Source organism: Falco peregrinus, chromosome 1, assembly GCF_023634155.1.
Source record: "Falco peregrinus isolate bFalPer1 chromosome 1, bFalPer1.pri, whole genome shotgun sequence".
Lineage (NCBI taxonomy): Eukaryota > Metazoa > Chordata > Aves > Falconiformes > Falconidae > Falco > Falco peregrinus.
Genome location: NC_073721.1, coordinates 126,108,488 through 126,124,223, shown reverse-complemented (window position 1 = coordinate 126,124,223; position 15,736 = coordinate 126,108,488). Strand labels below are relative to the sequence as shown.

Below are 15,736 nucleotides of genomic sequence, written 5' to 3'. Positions count from 1 at the left end.
TCTCCAGGGGATGCTCGGGCAATATGCCCACAGCAGCAGCTTCCCTGGGCACAGGCAAGTTTCATTCCCAGCATCCAGCCTGCCCCACGGCTTTGGTATTTGGGGAATTATCCCCCAGTGCCACCACCCCCCAGCCCCATCACTGTCATCACGGGAGGAGAGACCCCAGGGGTTTGCTCCAGTCCCACAGACATCCCTGCATGGAGAGAGCAAGCCTTTTCTTGGGGGTTCTAAGCTGGTCCAGCACCAACCATGCTGACAGCACAATGTCGCGGTATCAGGACATGCCCTCCCTGAATTGGGGCAGTGTAGGCGTGAGGAGGACAAGGCCCCTTTGCTGCCCAAAGCCGGACACCCGATGGGCATGTCTGTGTCTCAGTGAGGAACGTGAGAATTGGGGACTTTCTCATGGTCTTGAGGAGCACTGCTGGGGTTTGGGGGCAAGGTCTGGGAGTTTTTAACATTGGAGCAGCTGTTCTCACTTTATTTTTCATCATTATTAATCTGAAGTATCCTGGGTTTCTACCAGAGCTGATAAGAGAGAAGGAACTTTGGATCATATGCAATATTTGATTGATTGGCTCCAAATCTTTTATTTTTTAAAACATTGCTTTCTTTTCTCCTTTTTTTGGGTTGTTTTTTTGTTGTTGTTGTTATTTGCTATGAGAACACCAAGATTCTTCAAGGAAATAAATCTCTTGTGCGCGTAAATGTGTAAAAAGCAATCTTTTTTCCATTGGAAGCAAGTTTCAAATGAAAAGATCAGTTCCATGAGCACATCCTATTTATTTTTTTTCCCAATTAACTTATCTAGTTAGCACAATCCACCGAGGCCATTTGAGTAAAACCAGCTGCCTGGTGGTGGAGGGGGAGGATGCCAAGCTGACAGCGAGCCTGCAGCAGAGATGACAGTAGTGGGGAAAAGCAGGAGCTACCGTGGGACCGGGGGTCTGCCCCTGCCCTGCCCACACCAAGCGGGCAGCAGATGCAGGAGCATCCTGCTCCCCACCGCAGAGCTGCGGTCACAGGCTGTAGCATAGCCAGGTACCAGAGCAGGACAGCGCGGTGTCAGCATCTGCAGCCAGGCTCCCAGAGGATTTATGTGGGCTGAACCCCCTTTTTCTCTGGCTTTGCTGCAGCGTGCATGCGGACAGTGGGTTGAAGCAAGCTCAGAGCCGGAGCTGCAGCCGGCTGGTCCGCAGGGGAGAAGTGAGGGGCTGTTGGAAGCTGCTCAGTGTTGAGCTGAGCTCCTTTGAGCTCTGGGTTGTGGAACTCAGTTTCTGAGCCTCCCCTCAATTTAAACTTCAGCAAGAAACTTCCAAAGTCCACAGGCAAGGAAACCAACCCCCCAGTTTTACCATTAATTGCCCGATTTTCTCCTTCTCCGTTGTTTCTCAGGCAAAACAGCAAAGGGGGAGCCCTGGATTGCAGGGAGCTGCATTGCCCAGAGCCCCCGAAGTGGAGGAATGGCTGGGTTAGGCAGCATTCGTGTCACAGCTAAATGATATTGGCGTTAACGGAAAGACAAGGCTGCCCTGAGGTCTATTCTCAGTTTCTGGGCTGTGACATGGGAAATGAAAGAAATGCACAAAGATAAATCAGCTACTAAATGCCTGCTGGCCTGGCAATAACAGATGAGATGCTAGAGCCACTCAGAGGGGTTTCTTCCTAAAGACTGACTATGTAAGAGATGCCATCTCTGACTCACAGCTTCATTCCCTAGAAGGCTTTTCTGTTTCTTGGTTGTGGCATCTAAGAAAAAAAATCCGATACTTATCTTGACAACAGCTTCCCCAAAATCACATAGTCTGCAGTGTAAGCAGGCAGAGATAGCTCTCCTCCAGCATTCAGCTGGGTTCGCCCTTGCTCCGGAGATGCACCACAGGGACGTGGGCTGGGTGCCCAGCATCCCTGCCCGGCAGCGGTCCCTAACCTCATCCTCTCTCTGAAGGACGGGTAACACTCTCCAACGTCTCTGAGCGGAAGGACAACATGCGCCTCGGCCTCAGCCTGGCCACCAACCCTAAGGACAACAGCTTTCTGGTGAGGAACGGGGGCCTTGGCACAGCCTGGTCCCCTGGCGCGGGGAGGTTGCTGCAGGATGCATGTACATCAGCGTATACAGGCATGCAAAACCAGATGCATGTACATAAGCACGTACAGGCATGCAAATACACTTCTCCTTGTGTTTATATATATGCTGTGTGCATCACAGGGCTCAGAAACCTCACCTTCCATGGGGAAAAAAGATGCCAAAGGAGAGGACAGCTTTGCAAAACAGCAGTTTGAAAGTGGCAATGTTAACCCGGTCCCTGACGCTGTTTTTCCCCCCAGGCCTGCAGCCCGCTCTGGTCCCACGAGTGCGGGAGCTCCTACTACACCACGGGCATGTGCTCCCGGGTCAACTCCAACTTCAGGTTCTCCAAGACAGTGGCTCCGGCTCTGCAGAGTATGAGAAACAATCTGCCCTGCAGCTCTAACCCCGCCTTTGAAGTCAGAGGGAATTTCTGTTCTCTAATCACTTCAGTCCCATTGAGAAAACAAAGCGATGTCAGTGTTTAAGCGAAGGCAAGAGAGCAGAGGAAATGGTTGCAGGGAAGTGATTCAAAGGGGGGTGCTACACAGACATCTGGTAAACATTTTCCTTTTGACTGACACCCGGAGAAGACAAAAAATACCTTATTCTTCCAAAGCCAGAAATAAAAGTATCCAGAATATTTTATCAGCACAGCTAGGAAGGCAAAATAGGGAAAGAATTCAGACCTTGGCCACCCAAAACAAAGCACTCATTGACTGAAGGCAAAGTATTTTGGCCCAAATTTGTAGATTCGGATACGTGATTTTATTTTGAAGTATTAAATAAGCTTCCTGGCTTTCTTCTAGGCAGTAAGAAATTGCAGCAGCCTGCTCTGCACCATCAGGGCTCCCAGCAGCTCCTTGCCCCAGCTGGGCAGGGGATGCGTTGCCTCAGCTCCATCACCCATTTAGTGTCTATTAATTCTCACGGCACAGAGCAGGGCATGGGGAAATAGGACTTTTGGGTGGCAGAGGCAGTAAAAGCAGAGCCCACCACCAAATTCTCGGTGTCACTTCCCTCTTTATGGCCAGGAGATGCTTTTAGCCCTCGCTGCAAAGGGTAATTGTTATTTTAGAGGGAAGGCGGTTAATGAGTGCAGTGTTATTTAGGGAGTGGGATGCAGAGGGTCGGCTCCTCTCCTGGAGTGAGAAGGGGATCGTGATGGTGGCACGCAGCTGAGGACCACAGTGATGGAGTGACCCATGTGTGACTCAGATCATGGATCTGCTAACCCATAAATGCCTACAGCAGGTGAAAAGGACAGCCGATAAATAACTGCAATGTTCAGCATCCTCTGGTTTTCTGCAACTTTTCAATTTAATGTTATAAAATATAAGCAAGACAGAGAGATGACGCTGAGCAATTTTCCCTGCTGAAAACCAGTCATCTGCCTAAATCCTTCACGGCTCATACTGCAGAGCCGAGCCTTGGGGTCCTCGCTGGGGTTTTTGGCTGCCTCGTTGCTGAGGATTTAATGGGAAGGGGAGGAAATGCTTGGCTTGCGTTATATGGCGAGTACAGGCAGGACTGAAGAGTGACTCAGGGGTAAAGCATTGCTCTGCGGGAGGAATGGAAGCCGGATCCTGCCTGCAGCAGGCCACTCTTTGAAGTATATGACTCTATTAGACCGGATAAAGGTCCAAATCTGAATCAGAAAAGACACTGCTGAGTGTTATTCTTAGAAAGTTATCCGGTCTTTTCTCGGCAGAGAGGATGCTTGTGGCTTCTCTCTACCTTGCTGAAGCTCAAAGGTCTTTATGAATGATTGAAATAAGATATATTTTTTTTCAAACAAATCGTAAGAGCAAGTACCTGACTGTGAGGAATGAAGTCATAAATCTCCTTTTTGCAAGCATTGCCAAGGTCTTTCAATAACACACTGCCTATTTTTCACAGGATGCCAGACGTACATGGACATAATCATAGTTCTGGATGGATCAAACAGCATATATCCTTGGGTTGAAGTTCAACACTTCCTGATAAACATCTTGAAAAAATTTTATATTGGCCCCGGCCAGATACAAGTAAGCCCCTGTACAACTTGTGTGTCCCCCCGTGTCATGCAGACTCCCCCAGCCATGCGCCAGGGGCCCTCCTCTTCAGTGTCCCTTTTCTGCCAAGAAGTTGTGATTTGGCACAGCGCTTTTTCAAAATAAGCTTTCTAATGTACAGATTTTAAAGCCGGGCCCATGGAAATAACGCTCACATTAATGTCCCTGAATGAGCTATGGAGAGAGTAGCACCCCACATCCCACCAGGGCATGGGGAGGATGAAATTGTGTGGAAATATAGAAGTATTGCCCTGTGCTAAGGTAGCTTGATGCAGCTGTAAAGCACTCCATCCTCTTCCTAATCGTGGGCTGAATTGGGCAGGGATTTATGCAGGGACATCCTCAACAATTTGCACAAATAACCCCCCTGTTGGGGCCCATCTAGAAATGCTGTGGGTCCAGCACGTCTGTGTCACCCCAAACCCTTACAGCAGGGCAGGGGTGGCTGCACATGGGTGAGAGCTGGCAGAGAACAGAAAAAAAAATGAGCATTCGTAGTGGTCCCATAGAGGGGAAACTGGAGCAAATGGGGACAGAGCAACTGGTTTTTAACAGTGGCTGTTATTTTGCGTGGTTGACAAAGCGTGCTTGTTGTGTCGCCAGCCCTCGCGGGTTGTTGGCGTCCTTCGTGATATTCCTTTAATCCTTAGGTCGGAGTTGTTCAGTATGGAGAAGATGTTGTCCATGAGTTTCATTTAAATGACTACAGGTCTGTAAAAGATGTGGTAGCGGCTGCCAGTCACATAGAGCAAAGAGGAGGTACAGAAACCAGGACTGCCTATGGGATAGAGTTTGCTCGGTAAAAATCGCTCACCTTCCTGTTCATTCTGATAACAAGTTTAAAATCACCATTTATTTTTCTTCCCTCTCTCCCCCTTTGCTTTTCCTTGCTGCTTAGAAAGCAGGGGATACCACCAGGCTAGAAATGCTTTTGCAAAAAGGCTCAGTCCTCAATTAATGCTTTACAAATGATGCTTTGCAAAACTGCTTCATCCTCAGTGGCAGCTGGACCAGAATCCTCTTTCTACAAGAGCTTTCAGCCCCCAAACACAACCCCATGTCTGCCCCAGGCACTGTAGCTCTTCTGCAGACCCCCAGAGAGCACCGAGGAGCTCAGCACAGCCCCATCTCCTCCATTATCTGGGGCAAGTGCTCGCTCCTGTGCTTTTCTGCTGCAGAATTAGGGCATTTTGCCAAATTAAAGGCTCCCCTCCTGCGAGAAACCAGCTCCATCAGTGAAAAAAAATAAATCTCCCTTTAAAGTCCTAAAATGTTTCCTAAGAGTCCTGCACCAGACTGCGCCTCCCCAGGGGCTAGCAGCCCACCAAACACTGCTCAGTGCTTTACGGTGCAGGTGATGGGGCACAGGGCGCGGAGCCACGGCGGGTTTGGCGAGCGCGCGGGGTGGGAGCCGTGACCCGCCTGGCGAGGCTGAGCAGCCCAGGGCATCTCTTCAATTGCAGCTCGGAAGCGTTTCAGAAAGGTGGCCGGAAAGGGGCAAAGAGAGTAATGATTGTAATCACAGATGGAGAGTCGCACGACAGCCCAGACCTGGAGAAGGTGATTGAGGACAGTGAGAAGGACAATGTCACCAGATACGCGGTGGCGGTAAGTGGGGGGCACCCTTTTGGCAGCAAGTGCAGAGCTCGGCAGTACCGCGTGCACCCCAATGCAACAGGGCTGGCAGTGCAGCCCACCTCCCCCACTCCTGGCATATTTGCAGGGTCCTTGTTGCTGGTCCTGCTCTGCTTTTGCAGGAGGCAGGGGGATGCTCGGCTTGGATTTGGCTGCTGGAGCAGGTGCTGAGGCTGGGGACAGGCAGCTCCCTGCGTTTGCTGGGCACCTGAATTGCAGGAGGGGTGCCCAGCATTGGCTGCCTGCAGGAATTACAGCAGCTCCTTGCTCCTCAGTTTGCTCCCACAGTGGGGTGTCAGATGCCAAAGGTGTCAGGCTCCTTCCGTATGGACACCCCTCAGGTGCTTTGGGATGGCTCTGTCCACCATATGAAACCCTCTGAGTCTTGCATTTCCATCTCAAACCTAGGTATTGGGTTATTATAACAGAAGAGGAATCAATCCTGAAGCTTTTTTGAACGAGATAAAATTTATAGCGAGCGACCCAGATGACAAGCATTTCTTTAATGTCACAGATGAAGCAGCGCTCAAAGACATTGTAGATGCACTGGGGGAAAGGATATTTAGCTTGGAAGGTGAGTGATGCTCCTCCCTGACACGTCCCAGCCAGCCAGGCTGCTTCAGATGTGCTGTCAGTCCTCTGTTTCCTGAATTTGAACAGGTCACATCGAGGGTTTCCCTAATATCTGTTTGATACAGAACCTAAAATCATACTTTGAATATCTTCATATATAAGGAGTTGTCTTTATTTTGAGCAGTTTGCATCCCTCAAGCATCAGAAGCACAGATCCCTTCTCCTCCAAAGGCCGCCCCATTCCAGCCACTGGTATTTGCAGAGCTCTGGTGGCTCTGTCATTTATAACAAACCTTTGAAATTTGGTATAGGGGTCAGCTGGGTGTCAGCACCTTCCTCATCCATCAAACCCAGCTGGGTTATAAACAGGCAAAACACACACACTGACTGCCAGGTTGTTCCTGGGGTGGCAGGCATTGTGGGGTTATGGGGATAATGTGGGGTTTTAAGGATTATTGGCTGAAATTAAATTTCAGGCAATATTTTTGTTCTAAATGACAGTGCTTCTGTCTGCCTTGTGACAAGTTTGTCAGTCTCCAAAACTAAATTTATCTAAATTTCATAGGGAAAGCATGTCCTGGAATGCACAATTGAAACAGAAGATGGAAAGCTTTCACTGAAAATTAAATATCTTGGGGACTGGGGGAATTTTGGTCAAGCCAGCTCACAAATTCCCCTTAGTTTGTCAGTTACCTCGGTCCAGCCAGCCCCACACTTCTCTGTGGAAGAAAGTTTCCCTAGGTGAGAAGCTTCACCCAGTTGCAATTATAAAGCAAAATCCTCTAAATCCACTTTTTTGTATGATCTTGCAGCTAGGAAAGGAGAGGAGAGGAGCACTCTGCAGCAGAGCTCCCAGTACCTGGTAGCAGCACAAGTTTGTGTACCTGCAGTGATTTAGGTTGAAAAAGGCTGATTTGTGACACCTGAGCTCCTTTGTGCTCAGGTGGGGTGGGGTGGACGCTCATCCCACCTGATCCACCGAGAAAAGCAAAGCTCTGCATTAAATACAAATTCTTTTTTTTTTTTTTTTTTCTTTAAGGAACCAACAAGAATGAAATCTCCTTTGGACTGGAAATGTCGCAGACTGGGTTTTCATCGCATGTTGTGGAAGTAAGAGAGTAAATGTGGGTTTGGGTTTTTTTTGCTCCTGCCTGTGCAAGCAGGCACCCTGTGCTTTTTATCATCACCAGCCACTGCAGGTGGGAGATGGGTATTTTGGGCAAATTATTAATCATGAAGCTAGATTGCTAATGTGAGCATAAGGAAGGAAATGCTGCTGCTGCTGTTGTTGTATCCCATGGGAAGGGAACTGCTGGGAGACTGGTGCCTTCCTTAGGACCAGCCTGCAGCAGCTCCTCCTGATGCCACAACCTCTTGGAAAGGACGTGCCGGGATGTGCCATGGAGGAAGGCACTTGTCGGTGATGGGGTGCAGAAGATGGTCAGTCCCCTTCAGCCTGTGAGCTGGCAGGTCCGAGCAAAAAGCCAGCAGGGATTTCTGCTCAGAGTGTTCCTGGGGAGGAAAAGCAGGCTAAAAAGAGAGGAATGGGGAAGAAATGTCATTCCAGCACACTTTAAAATCTCCCTCTTTCCAGGTGTGCTTTGGAGAATGGTTTGCTTGGGGTTTTTTTCTTTTCATTTTCTTTTCCACTTGTGAGATTCCTCCCCTTTTCTGTAAAATGCACAGTTTCTGGGACCATTTGCTGGTTTTCTCTTCTGCACTCTGCAGCCTCCAATAAGTACATAGTCTAGGGGCTGGGCTTTTAGGGATCCCAATATGTGTTCTGACACAAACCCAGCCCATCGGGTCCCCTCGTCCACTTCAGCATCAATCAACTTTGCCTGCTGGGCAGTGTGGAGGAGAATTGCCTCCACTTGGCAAGAAATACCCTCAAACTACTCCTGCTCTCCCACAGGATGGGATCTTGCTGGGGGCAGTGGGTGCCTACGACTGGAACGGAGCTGTTCTGAAGGAAACCAGCAGTGGGAAGGTCATTCCCTTGCGGGAATCTTATCTTCAGGAGTTCCCGGAGGAGCTGAAAAATCATGGAGCGTATTTAGGTAAGAAAGCCAAATGATGCTCTTCTGCCAGGGCTGAATTCATGATTTTATCCTGAATAATAGGAAGCACAACATATTTCTCGAATGACTAACAGCATCCAGCACTCCCAGTGTAGGCGGTACCGTGCCCGGCTGTTTGCAAGCTCCCGCAGCACCAGATCTGTATTTTCCCTTGCTCAGGTATACAGCACACGTGAGCATCCTCATCCAGGATGAGGTTGTGTTGACCGCGGTGTGCAGCACAAAAGTGATTGAAATGCAGAAGTAGCTCAGGCACCGGCCAGCCCGAGTCATCTGCAGCGCTTACTGGAATGGTTTGAAAAGCAGTGATGAAATTTCATGCCTAGGGAGGAAATACCTGCTGGGTTAATCTGTTCCATGTGTGGCTGTTGAAGCTCTGGAGCAAAAATATCAGCCTGGTTTTCAAAATAGAGCCTCTCTCCAGAGATGTGCGTGTCAGGCTGAGCTGCCCTGTGGCAGGGAGCGGGGTGGGATGCTGTGGGGTCGCCTGCTAGCGTGCCAGGGCTCTCCTCTCGCTGGGGACGTAACAGCCCCTGGACATGTGGATCATCTCCACCGGATAACAGTAGAAAGTCCCCCAGGCTCACTGTGAGTGCATGGCAAGGGGACAGCTGTGGCTGTGCAAGGGGCACCCGTGACAGTATGTGGGAGTTCAGCTGCGCTCTGTCCCGTTGCCTGGAGTAAGAAATCCAGAAATATTAAGGAAATGCTGGTGCACCCTGCTGCAGAGCAGCCCAGCTCAGCACCGGGACCTGGGGTTTTGAGACTGATGCTCGGCGTAGGGATACCCCTCCAGGAGGGGAACATTTAAGGAAACCGAGACCCCAGGTAAGGCCAATGCCCAGGGGAAGGGGTCCATAAACCCCAGTAATCCCTGGAGGTACTCAAAATTCAACTGCATGTGACCCCAGGCGATCTGATCCAGCTTCAGGGTTGGCTGTGGTTTGAGTTTCTAATAATTAAAGTAACATTTTAGACTGTGAACATGCAGGAACCTGGAGCTGGGTTTGAAAAACAGGATTTTGCAACCCCAGCATTATATTCCTACATAAGCCCATCTGCAATCATGGGCAAGTGCCTCAGCCCAGCGTGCGATGCGTGGTGTTGGTGATGCCAGCGCAGAAAATCACCTGGCTAGGCAGGAAAGAGGGATTGCTCAGGGTCATTTGTTCAGGCAGGGTTATATCCATAAGGACACCTGAGCAATGGTCTCGATGGATTCAGGGCTTTTACTGGACTGTGAATGTTAACTTCGAGCATCAGCAAAGGCTTTCACGCTGGGTTTGGGATGCGGTGTTGCCGGGGTCTGGAAGGAGCAGTGCAGCGGGTGCCACAGCCTCGCGGCGTGCACGCACCTTGCTAGCATTTGTGTAACTGGGTGTGAGCCATGACGTAAAGCACTTATCAGGCCGGCAATCAGACTTGCCTTCAATGAAAGAAGGATTTTCCACAGGGCTTGCCGGCTGCATTCAGCAGTGCCAAATCTCTTGGCACAGCTACAGTTCCCAGGGTCTAGGTAGGACCTGAGCAGGAGACTCAAAGCCCAGGGTCAGGGCACTGGGGTTTATTTGAATGACTTTATCTTTGAAGGAATCTGTGGGGTTTAGCTTCCCAATCTGGGAGGTGGCCAGAGTTGTGTCAGCAGCTGGGGGCTAATGGAAAACAGATCAGCAGGCAGCGGCTGGGAGCAGGCAGGGAGCCGCTCAGCTGTGCTCACCCTGCACCCATCACCCCTTCCAGGTTACACTGTCTCCTCCGTCATATCCACCAAGCATGAGCGTATTTACGTCGCGGGAGCACCCAGATTCAACCACACAGGGAAAGTCATCATCTTCAGCATGCACAACAACCGAAACCTCACCATCCACCAGGCACTGAAGGGAGAGCAGGTAATGCCGGGGCACATGCTGCCAAGGATGCTGCACTGACTTTTCCATGTGGCATGTATGCTCCTCCATCAGTCCTCCCCCTTCATTTTGCAAATTGTTCCATTTAAATGCCTCCACAGTGTAGCACATCCATGGGCAGCTAGGGATGCCTCGGCTGCCGCTGCACCTGTAGCTCCCAACCATGTGGCTGTAGCAGGGACAGGGCTTGCAATGTCCCTGTGGTCCCCACTGGGGAGGGTGGCAGTGCCACTGCATGCCAGGAGCATTGCTTCCATCCCCTCCTCTGTCTCCTCCAGATCGGCTCCTACTATGGCAGTGAGATCAACTCCCTCGACGTCAATGGCGACGGCGTCACAGATGTCTTGCTGGTGGGAGCCCCCATGTACTTCAGCGAGGGCAGGGAGAGGGGGAAGGTCTATGTCTACACCCTGCGAGAGGTACGTGGCAGCACCGCGGAGCCAGCTGGGGACACCAAAGGGGTCGGGGCATTTGGGTGCTAGCACAGAAACCGTGTCCCCTTGTGTCACCTCCCCGGGGTGGCTCCGGGCTGTGCGCACCCACCAGCTCCCATCAGTCACCACAGGGTATGGCAGCCCAGTCCAAAGGCAACCTCACTGTTGTGGCTGCTGCAAGACTCGAGGAGGATTTGTCTGTTTTTCCTTGTTTACAAACAATCCCAGGGGGGTTGCTTGCTGCCAGCAAAGGGAGTCCAGCCTGTGCTGGAGCAGAGCCACCTCGTCTTGAGGCTTTGCTGCTCCCAGCTGCACTAGCTTCCCAGCCCTGAGGAGGTGATGCTCGGGGTGCAAGGTGAGGTCCTGCTGCTCCCAGCCCCAAGGAGGTGACACAGGGTACAAGGTGGGGCCTTTGCAACTTGGGTGTCTCTCCGGAGAACCAGTCTCCATCCCCTTTGCCTTCCCCAAACCCATTCCCTCCAAGGGCACTCCTGCGCAGAGGCTGGGCCAGGCGTGGGGTTCTGGGGAGCAGGGAGGTCAGTCCCTCCACCCTTGCTTCAGGGCACAGAGGGGACATGTGCTGACCATGTCCCCTTCCCCGTAACCCAGCAGTGCACTGGGGCAGGGCCAGCTTTCCTTCTGCCCTCAAATCTCGCTCAAAATGCAGTTTCTGAGCCAAATCCACCACGCTCCAGAGGCGTGCAGGGCAGCGAGCAGGTCATGCTCTATATCCTTGGCTGCAGAGCCCACCCGGAGCCGCAGGAGTCCCTATATCTAAAGCACAACTTTTATATGCAATTATTTATGTAGGCTGCTATGAAAGGAAGGCAGAGCAGGGGTAGGGCTGCTGCAGGGCTCATCCCTCCCCAAGGACGTGCAGAAAGTTCTGCAGCCCCAGGAGGGCTCTCTCTTCCTTTCTTGCAGTGATGTGTGAGCAATTTCCACATCTTGGCTTGCCTCTGAGGGTTTTCTCCTCTTGCCAGGCTTGCTGTTGATGGTTTTGGGGTTTGTTGTTTGTTTTTTTTGTTTGTTTGTTTGTTTGTTTGTTTTTTGCCTTCTCTCTTTGGCTGGGCTGGCAGAACCGCTTTGTTTCCAGCGGTGCCCTCGTCGATCTGCAGAGCTACCAGAACTCCCGCTTTGGCTCCTGCATCGCCGCCGTGCCTGACCTCAACCAGGACTCCTACAATGACCTCGTTGTTGGGGCACCTTTGGAGGATGAGCACCAAGGAGCGATATACATCTTCCTCGGCTTCAAAGAGACTGTCGTGAAGAAGTACAAGCAGGTATGGCTCTGGTTGTCCTCATCCTTCATCAGAATAAATAACACGTGTGCTCATTTTAAGGACTGATAGAGCACAATAAATTCACACACACCATTGCATTGTTAATTATTATTGCCAGATGTTTTCTATTGTGAGGGGTCCAAGACAAAGCAAACATAAGGTACAGAAAACATCCTTGAAATTAGGGGCAATGCTTAGCGTTCGGTGCAATGGATTGCTATAGATAAAATATTTCTCTCACTTGTGAGAAATAGTAGATATGTGGAGTAAACTCAGCAGAAATGTCTGGGTGGTGGCTCTGAAGAGAAACTGCTCTCATTCCCTGGAAAATTGTTTGGTGCAATCGCTTGGAAAGGGGCATCTCCAGTAGCGTGCTGGAGCTCAGCATGGCAAACCCCTCCTCTGCAGGCAGGGATGCTCCTGATGGAAACCAGCTTGGATTTTTCTTCTTTCCTTTCTAGCGGATAGCAGCTGCGGACCTTGCACCAGGCTTGATGTATTTCGGATGCAGCATCCACGGACAACTGGACCTGAACGAAGACGGGCTCATAGACTTGGCCGTCGGCTCCCTGGGGAACGCCGTGCTGTTGTGGTTAGCTGTATCTCACTTGGCACTCTCCTCTGCCTGAACCTCATTGCAACATGCTGACATTTTTCGAGGGAAAACTGATCTCCCCACAACCTGAACCATCTTTCCACAACGACAACCCTCTGTCCGGCAAGGCAGTGGGATTTCAGTGCTGTTGGGCCCTAGAAGGATGTCAGAGTTGGTTTTGTGTTTAATTTCATCATAAATTCCCCAGGAGTTTCAAACCAGCTAAGTGATTTGTGGTGATTTGCCCAGGCTCCCTTTGGTCTTATTTAACAAGAACAGTTTGGTATTTTCAAATATCGATTAATGTTTGGAAAGTCCCTTGAAGCTGTTAGAATGGAGGGTAGCTGCACCCAGCAGAGGTAGGCCACCCTGGGGTCTGCCTTGGAGAGTGCTACACACATGCAAAGGGCCAAATCTTGCTCTTGGTGCTGAGCTACTTCACTGGCATAAGCAGGAGGCAAATAAGTGCAAGAGATTTGATTTTCAAATGCTACATAGATGAGATGAGAGTAGAGCAGCATGTTGTGGTGGCCTTTGGTTTTCCTCAGCACCTTCTTGATGTTGAGAAAAAGTGTGAAAAAGATGTGGAAAGGGCGGATCTGGAGGTGTGGAAGACTTTTGCAGGATGCTGCAGATGTGTGTGGGCATCCTGCACCGCAGCACATCTCTTGACCCTTGCTTGCCCCGCAGGTCCCGCAGCGTGGTCCAGATCAATGCCAGCATCCGCTTCGAGCCCTCCAAAATCAACATCTTCACCAAGGACTGCAAGCGGAACGGGAAGGATGCCACCTGCATGTCAGCCTTCATCTGCTTCACTGCCGTCTTCCTCTCAGCTCACTTCCAGACAGCCAGCGTCGGTAAGTGACATGGCTGCTCGCGTGACAAAAAGCCCAATTCGTGCGTTGTTTAGGTCTCCAGCCCCGAGGGAGCACCCAGCTTCTGCCAAGGAAAACCATCCAGGAGCGTGGCATGTCTGGAGGAGTGCACATTGCCATCTGCCACATCCCTTTTTACCCACAAATTTGTCCCTGTCATGGCTGATAGAGCAGGGACGGTTAAACGGTGCCAGGAAATATCCCAAGGATACAACCTTACCCATCTTTAACCCCTTCTCTCACCTACACCCTGGGTCTGGGCCCTCCCACAGCTTGCCTTGCCATGGCACGTGTGACAAGGATGTCACCACTACCTCGCCAGCCAGCAGGACAGGAGAGGATGTGCTCGGACCACATCCCGCAGAGCTTGTCCATCCTCCCCGCTGCAGCAGCAGGACACATCTGCCAACCATATGTTTCCCTAACATCCCAGGGAACCTCTGTGAAGTTACTGGCCAGCTCTGCTATTAAACCCTTGCATGTTGCTGTGACCTCAAGTCTACTGGGCAGATGCCCGTGACTCAGCTGGAGTGGGGGGAAACAACAGAGGCTCAGCCCTCTGCAACCCGGCAGCAAACACTGTCAAAGGAAAACTGGGTCCTGAGCAAAGCCAAAGGAAAAGCTCCCATCCCCTAGAGCAAGAATTTGGGGTTTGTACTATTGAATCCAGTGTCTTCCTCTTAACTGCTGTCTTTGCGGAGCTTGCAGGATAAAAACTGAGTGCGGCTTCCTATATTTATTTAATTTTACACTTATTTCTACCCAGAAGAGCCACCTCATGGATGCTGTATGAGGGGGTCTGATGTTTGCTCTTGGCTTATGCATGTTTTGCATCACACTGGTGTAGGGGGTGCAAATCCCACCCTGTTTGGGGCTAGGCTGGGGACCTTTGGGGTTTTTTTGACAGTGCTGCAGGAAGCAAACAATCTCCAGTAAAGCCCGTAGGAGAGGTGGGTGCTCCAGGGTACGATGCCTCCAGAATTGGTACAGACCAGCATGTGAATATATGGGGCGAATAGTTATATATCCCTCTCAGGTTTTATGTGGTGTCTTGTAATAGTGCAATTTTAAAGTTCCCTGTTTGACCTGGAGAGTAGATTCTTTGCTCAACAGAAATGTCTGTTAGAAACAGGCAATGCTAACTAGAACCTGATTTTCCCAATTTTCCCTTAGCATGCTCCCTGCCGCGCTGCTCCTCGCAGGGCCATAGGGGTTTGAGTGCACAAAAGCCTGTTCTTTGACCCGGTGTGATGGCACCCCTCTCCTTCCAGCGCTGCGGTACAATGCCACCATCGACGAGCGCAGGTACACGCCGCGGGCTCACCTGGACGAGAGCGGAGAGCGGCACACACAGAAGGGGCTGGTGCTGCTTTCCAGGCAGGAGCACTGCGACAGGCTCCAGTTCCACGTCTTGGTGAGTGTGCAGGAGGAGAAGGCTGGGGTCTCCTCCTCTGCCAGCCCCGGGGGTCAGCCAGCTGCCCAAGCGAAGATGGTCTCCACCTTGTGCAAAACAACGATGCACCGGGATGCGGTCGGAGGAGCCTCGGTGGCTTCACAGGTCTGGAAACGGGCCTCACCCCCCCGCCTGCATTTCTTCACGCTGGGTTTGATGTGGTCAGGGATGGAGCTGCTGGCACACGGCAGCTGCTGGGTCCCCAAGTGCTGATTTCACTGCAGCCCCAGCTTGCGCTGTGTTCCTTTCCACGAGCCGCTAACCATGCCCTCGGGAAGGGCGTGCACTCCTGAGTCAGGCTGGTCCTCCTGCTCCAAAATTGGTAAAAACTCTTTTTTTTCCATTTGGAACCAAATGCTTCCATGCCAGTCCCCAGTGCTCTCACCCTCTGCACCCCTCTAATCATCAGGGTCCCTCTCCTTGGGTGCAGGAGCCGGTGAAACTCTCTGCATCACTTGCAGGGAACAGCTGATGCACGAACCTGGCCAAAATCAAACATTCCCAGTGAATGATGAGAATATTGCTGAGGCCAGGGAGGGCCAAGCTGCCAGACTGGCCCAGCCCCAAGCCCCAGCCTGAACCGCCGTGAACTTCTGGGAAATTCCAGTCTGGAGCTAGAGACAGAGCTTGTGATTTAGCCCAAGAAGCATCTCACTTCAGAGCATCTGACTGCACCCTGTGCAGCTGGGGCAGCGCACGGCAAGAGCCCACGGAGCTGCAGGAAAGGTGCAGGTTCATCACCAGCCGTTCAAGCCCTGGGTAAGGGTTGCAG

General features: G+C 51.3%; 1 protein-coding gene across 2 annotated transcripts in view; it reads left to right on the top strand.

Annotated features, from left to right (window-relative positions):
* Window positions 1-15,736, top strand: part of ITGA11 (integrin subunit alpha 11) — a 53,239-nt gene that overhangs the window by 21,737 nt on the left and 15,766 nt on the right. For both annotated transcript variants that reach the window (XM_055816365.1, XM_055816358.1), the window contains exons 4-17: window positions 1,952-2,043; window positions 2,335-2,449; window positions 3,974-4,101; window positions 4,779-4,927; window positions 5,592-5,736; window positions 6,172-6,337; window positions 7,376-7,446; window positions 8,252-8,396; window positions 10,158-10,306; window positions 10,603-10,743; window positions 11,838-12,041; window positions 12,503-12,633; window positions 13,327-13,493; window positions 14,783-14,925. In XM_055816365.1, coding sequence (XP_055672340.1) covers window positions 1,952-2,043; window positions 2,335-2,449; window positions 3,974-4,101; window positions 4,779-4,927; window positions 5,592-5,736; window positions 6,172-6,337; window positions 7,376-7,446; window positions 8,252-8,396; window positions 10,158-10,306; window positions 10,603-10,743; window positions 11,838-12,041; window positions 12,503-12,633; window positions 13,327-13,493; window positions 14,783-14,925 — 1,946 coding nt within the window. The remainder of the gene's footprint in view (window positions 1-1,951; window positions 2,044-2,334; window positions 2,450-3,973; window positions 4,102-4,778; window positions 4,928-5,591; window positions 5,737-6,171; window positions 6,338-7,375; window positions 7,447-8,251; window positions 8,397-10,157; window positions 10,307-10,602; window positions 10,744-11,837; window positions 12,042-12,502; window positions 12,634-13,326; window positions 13,494-14,782; window positions 14,926-15,736) is intronic.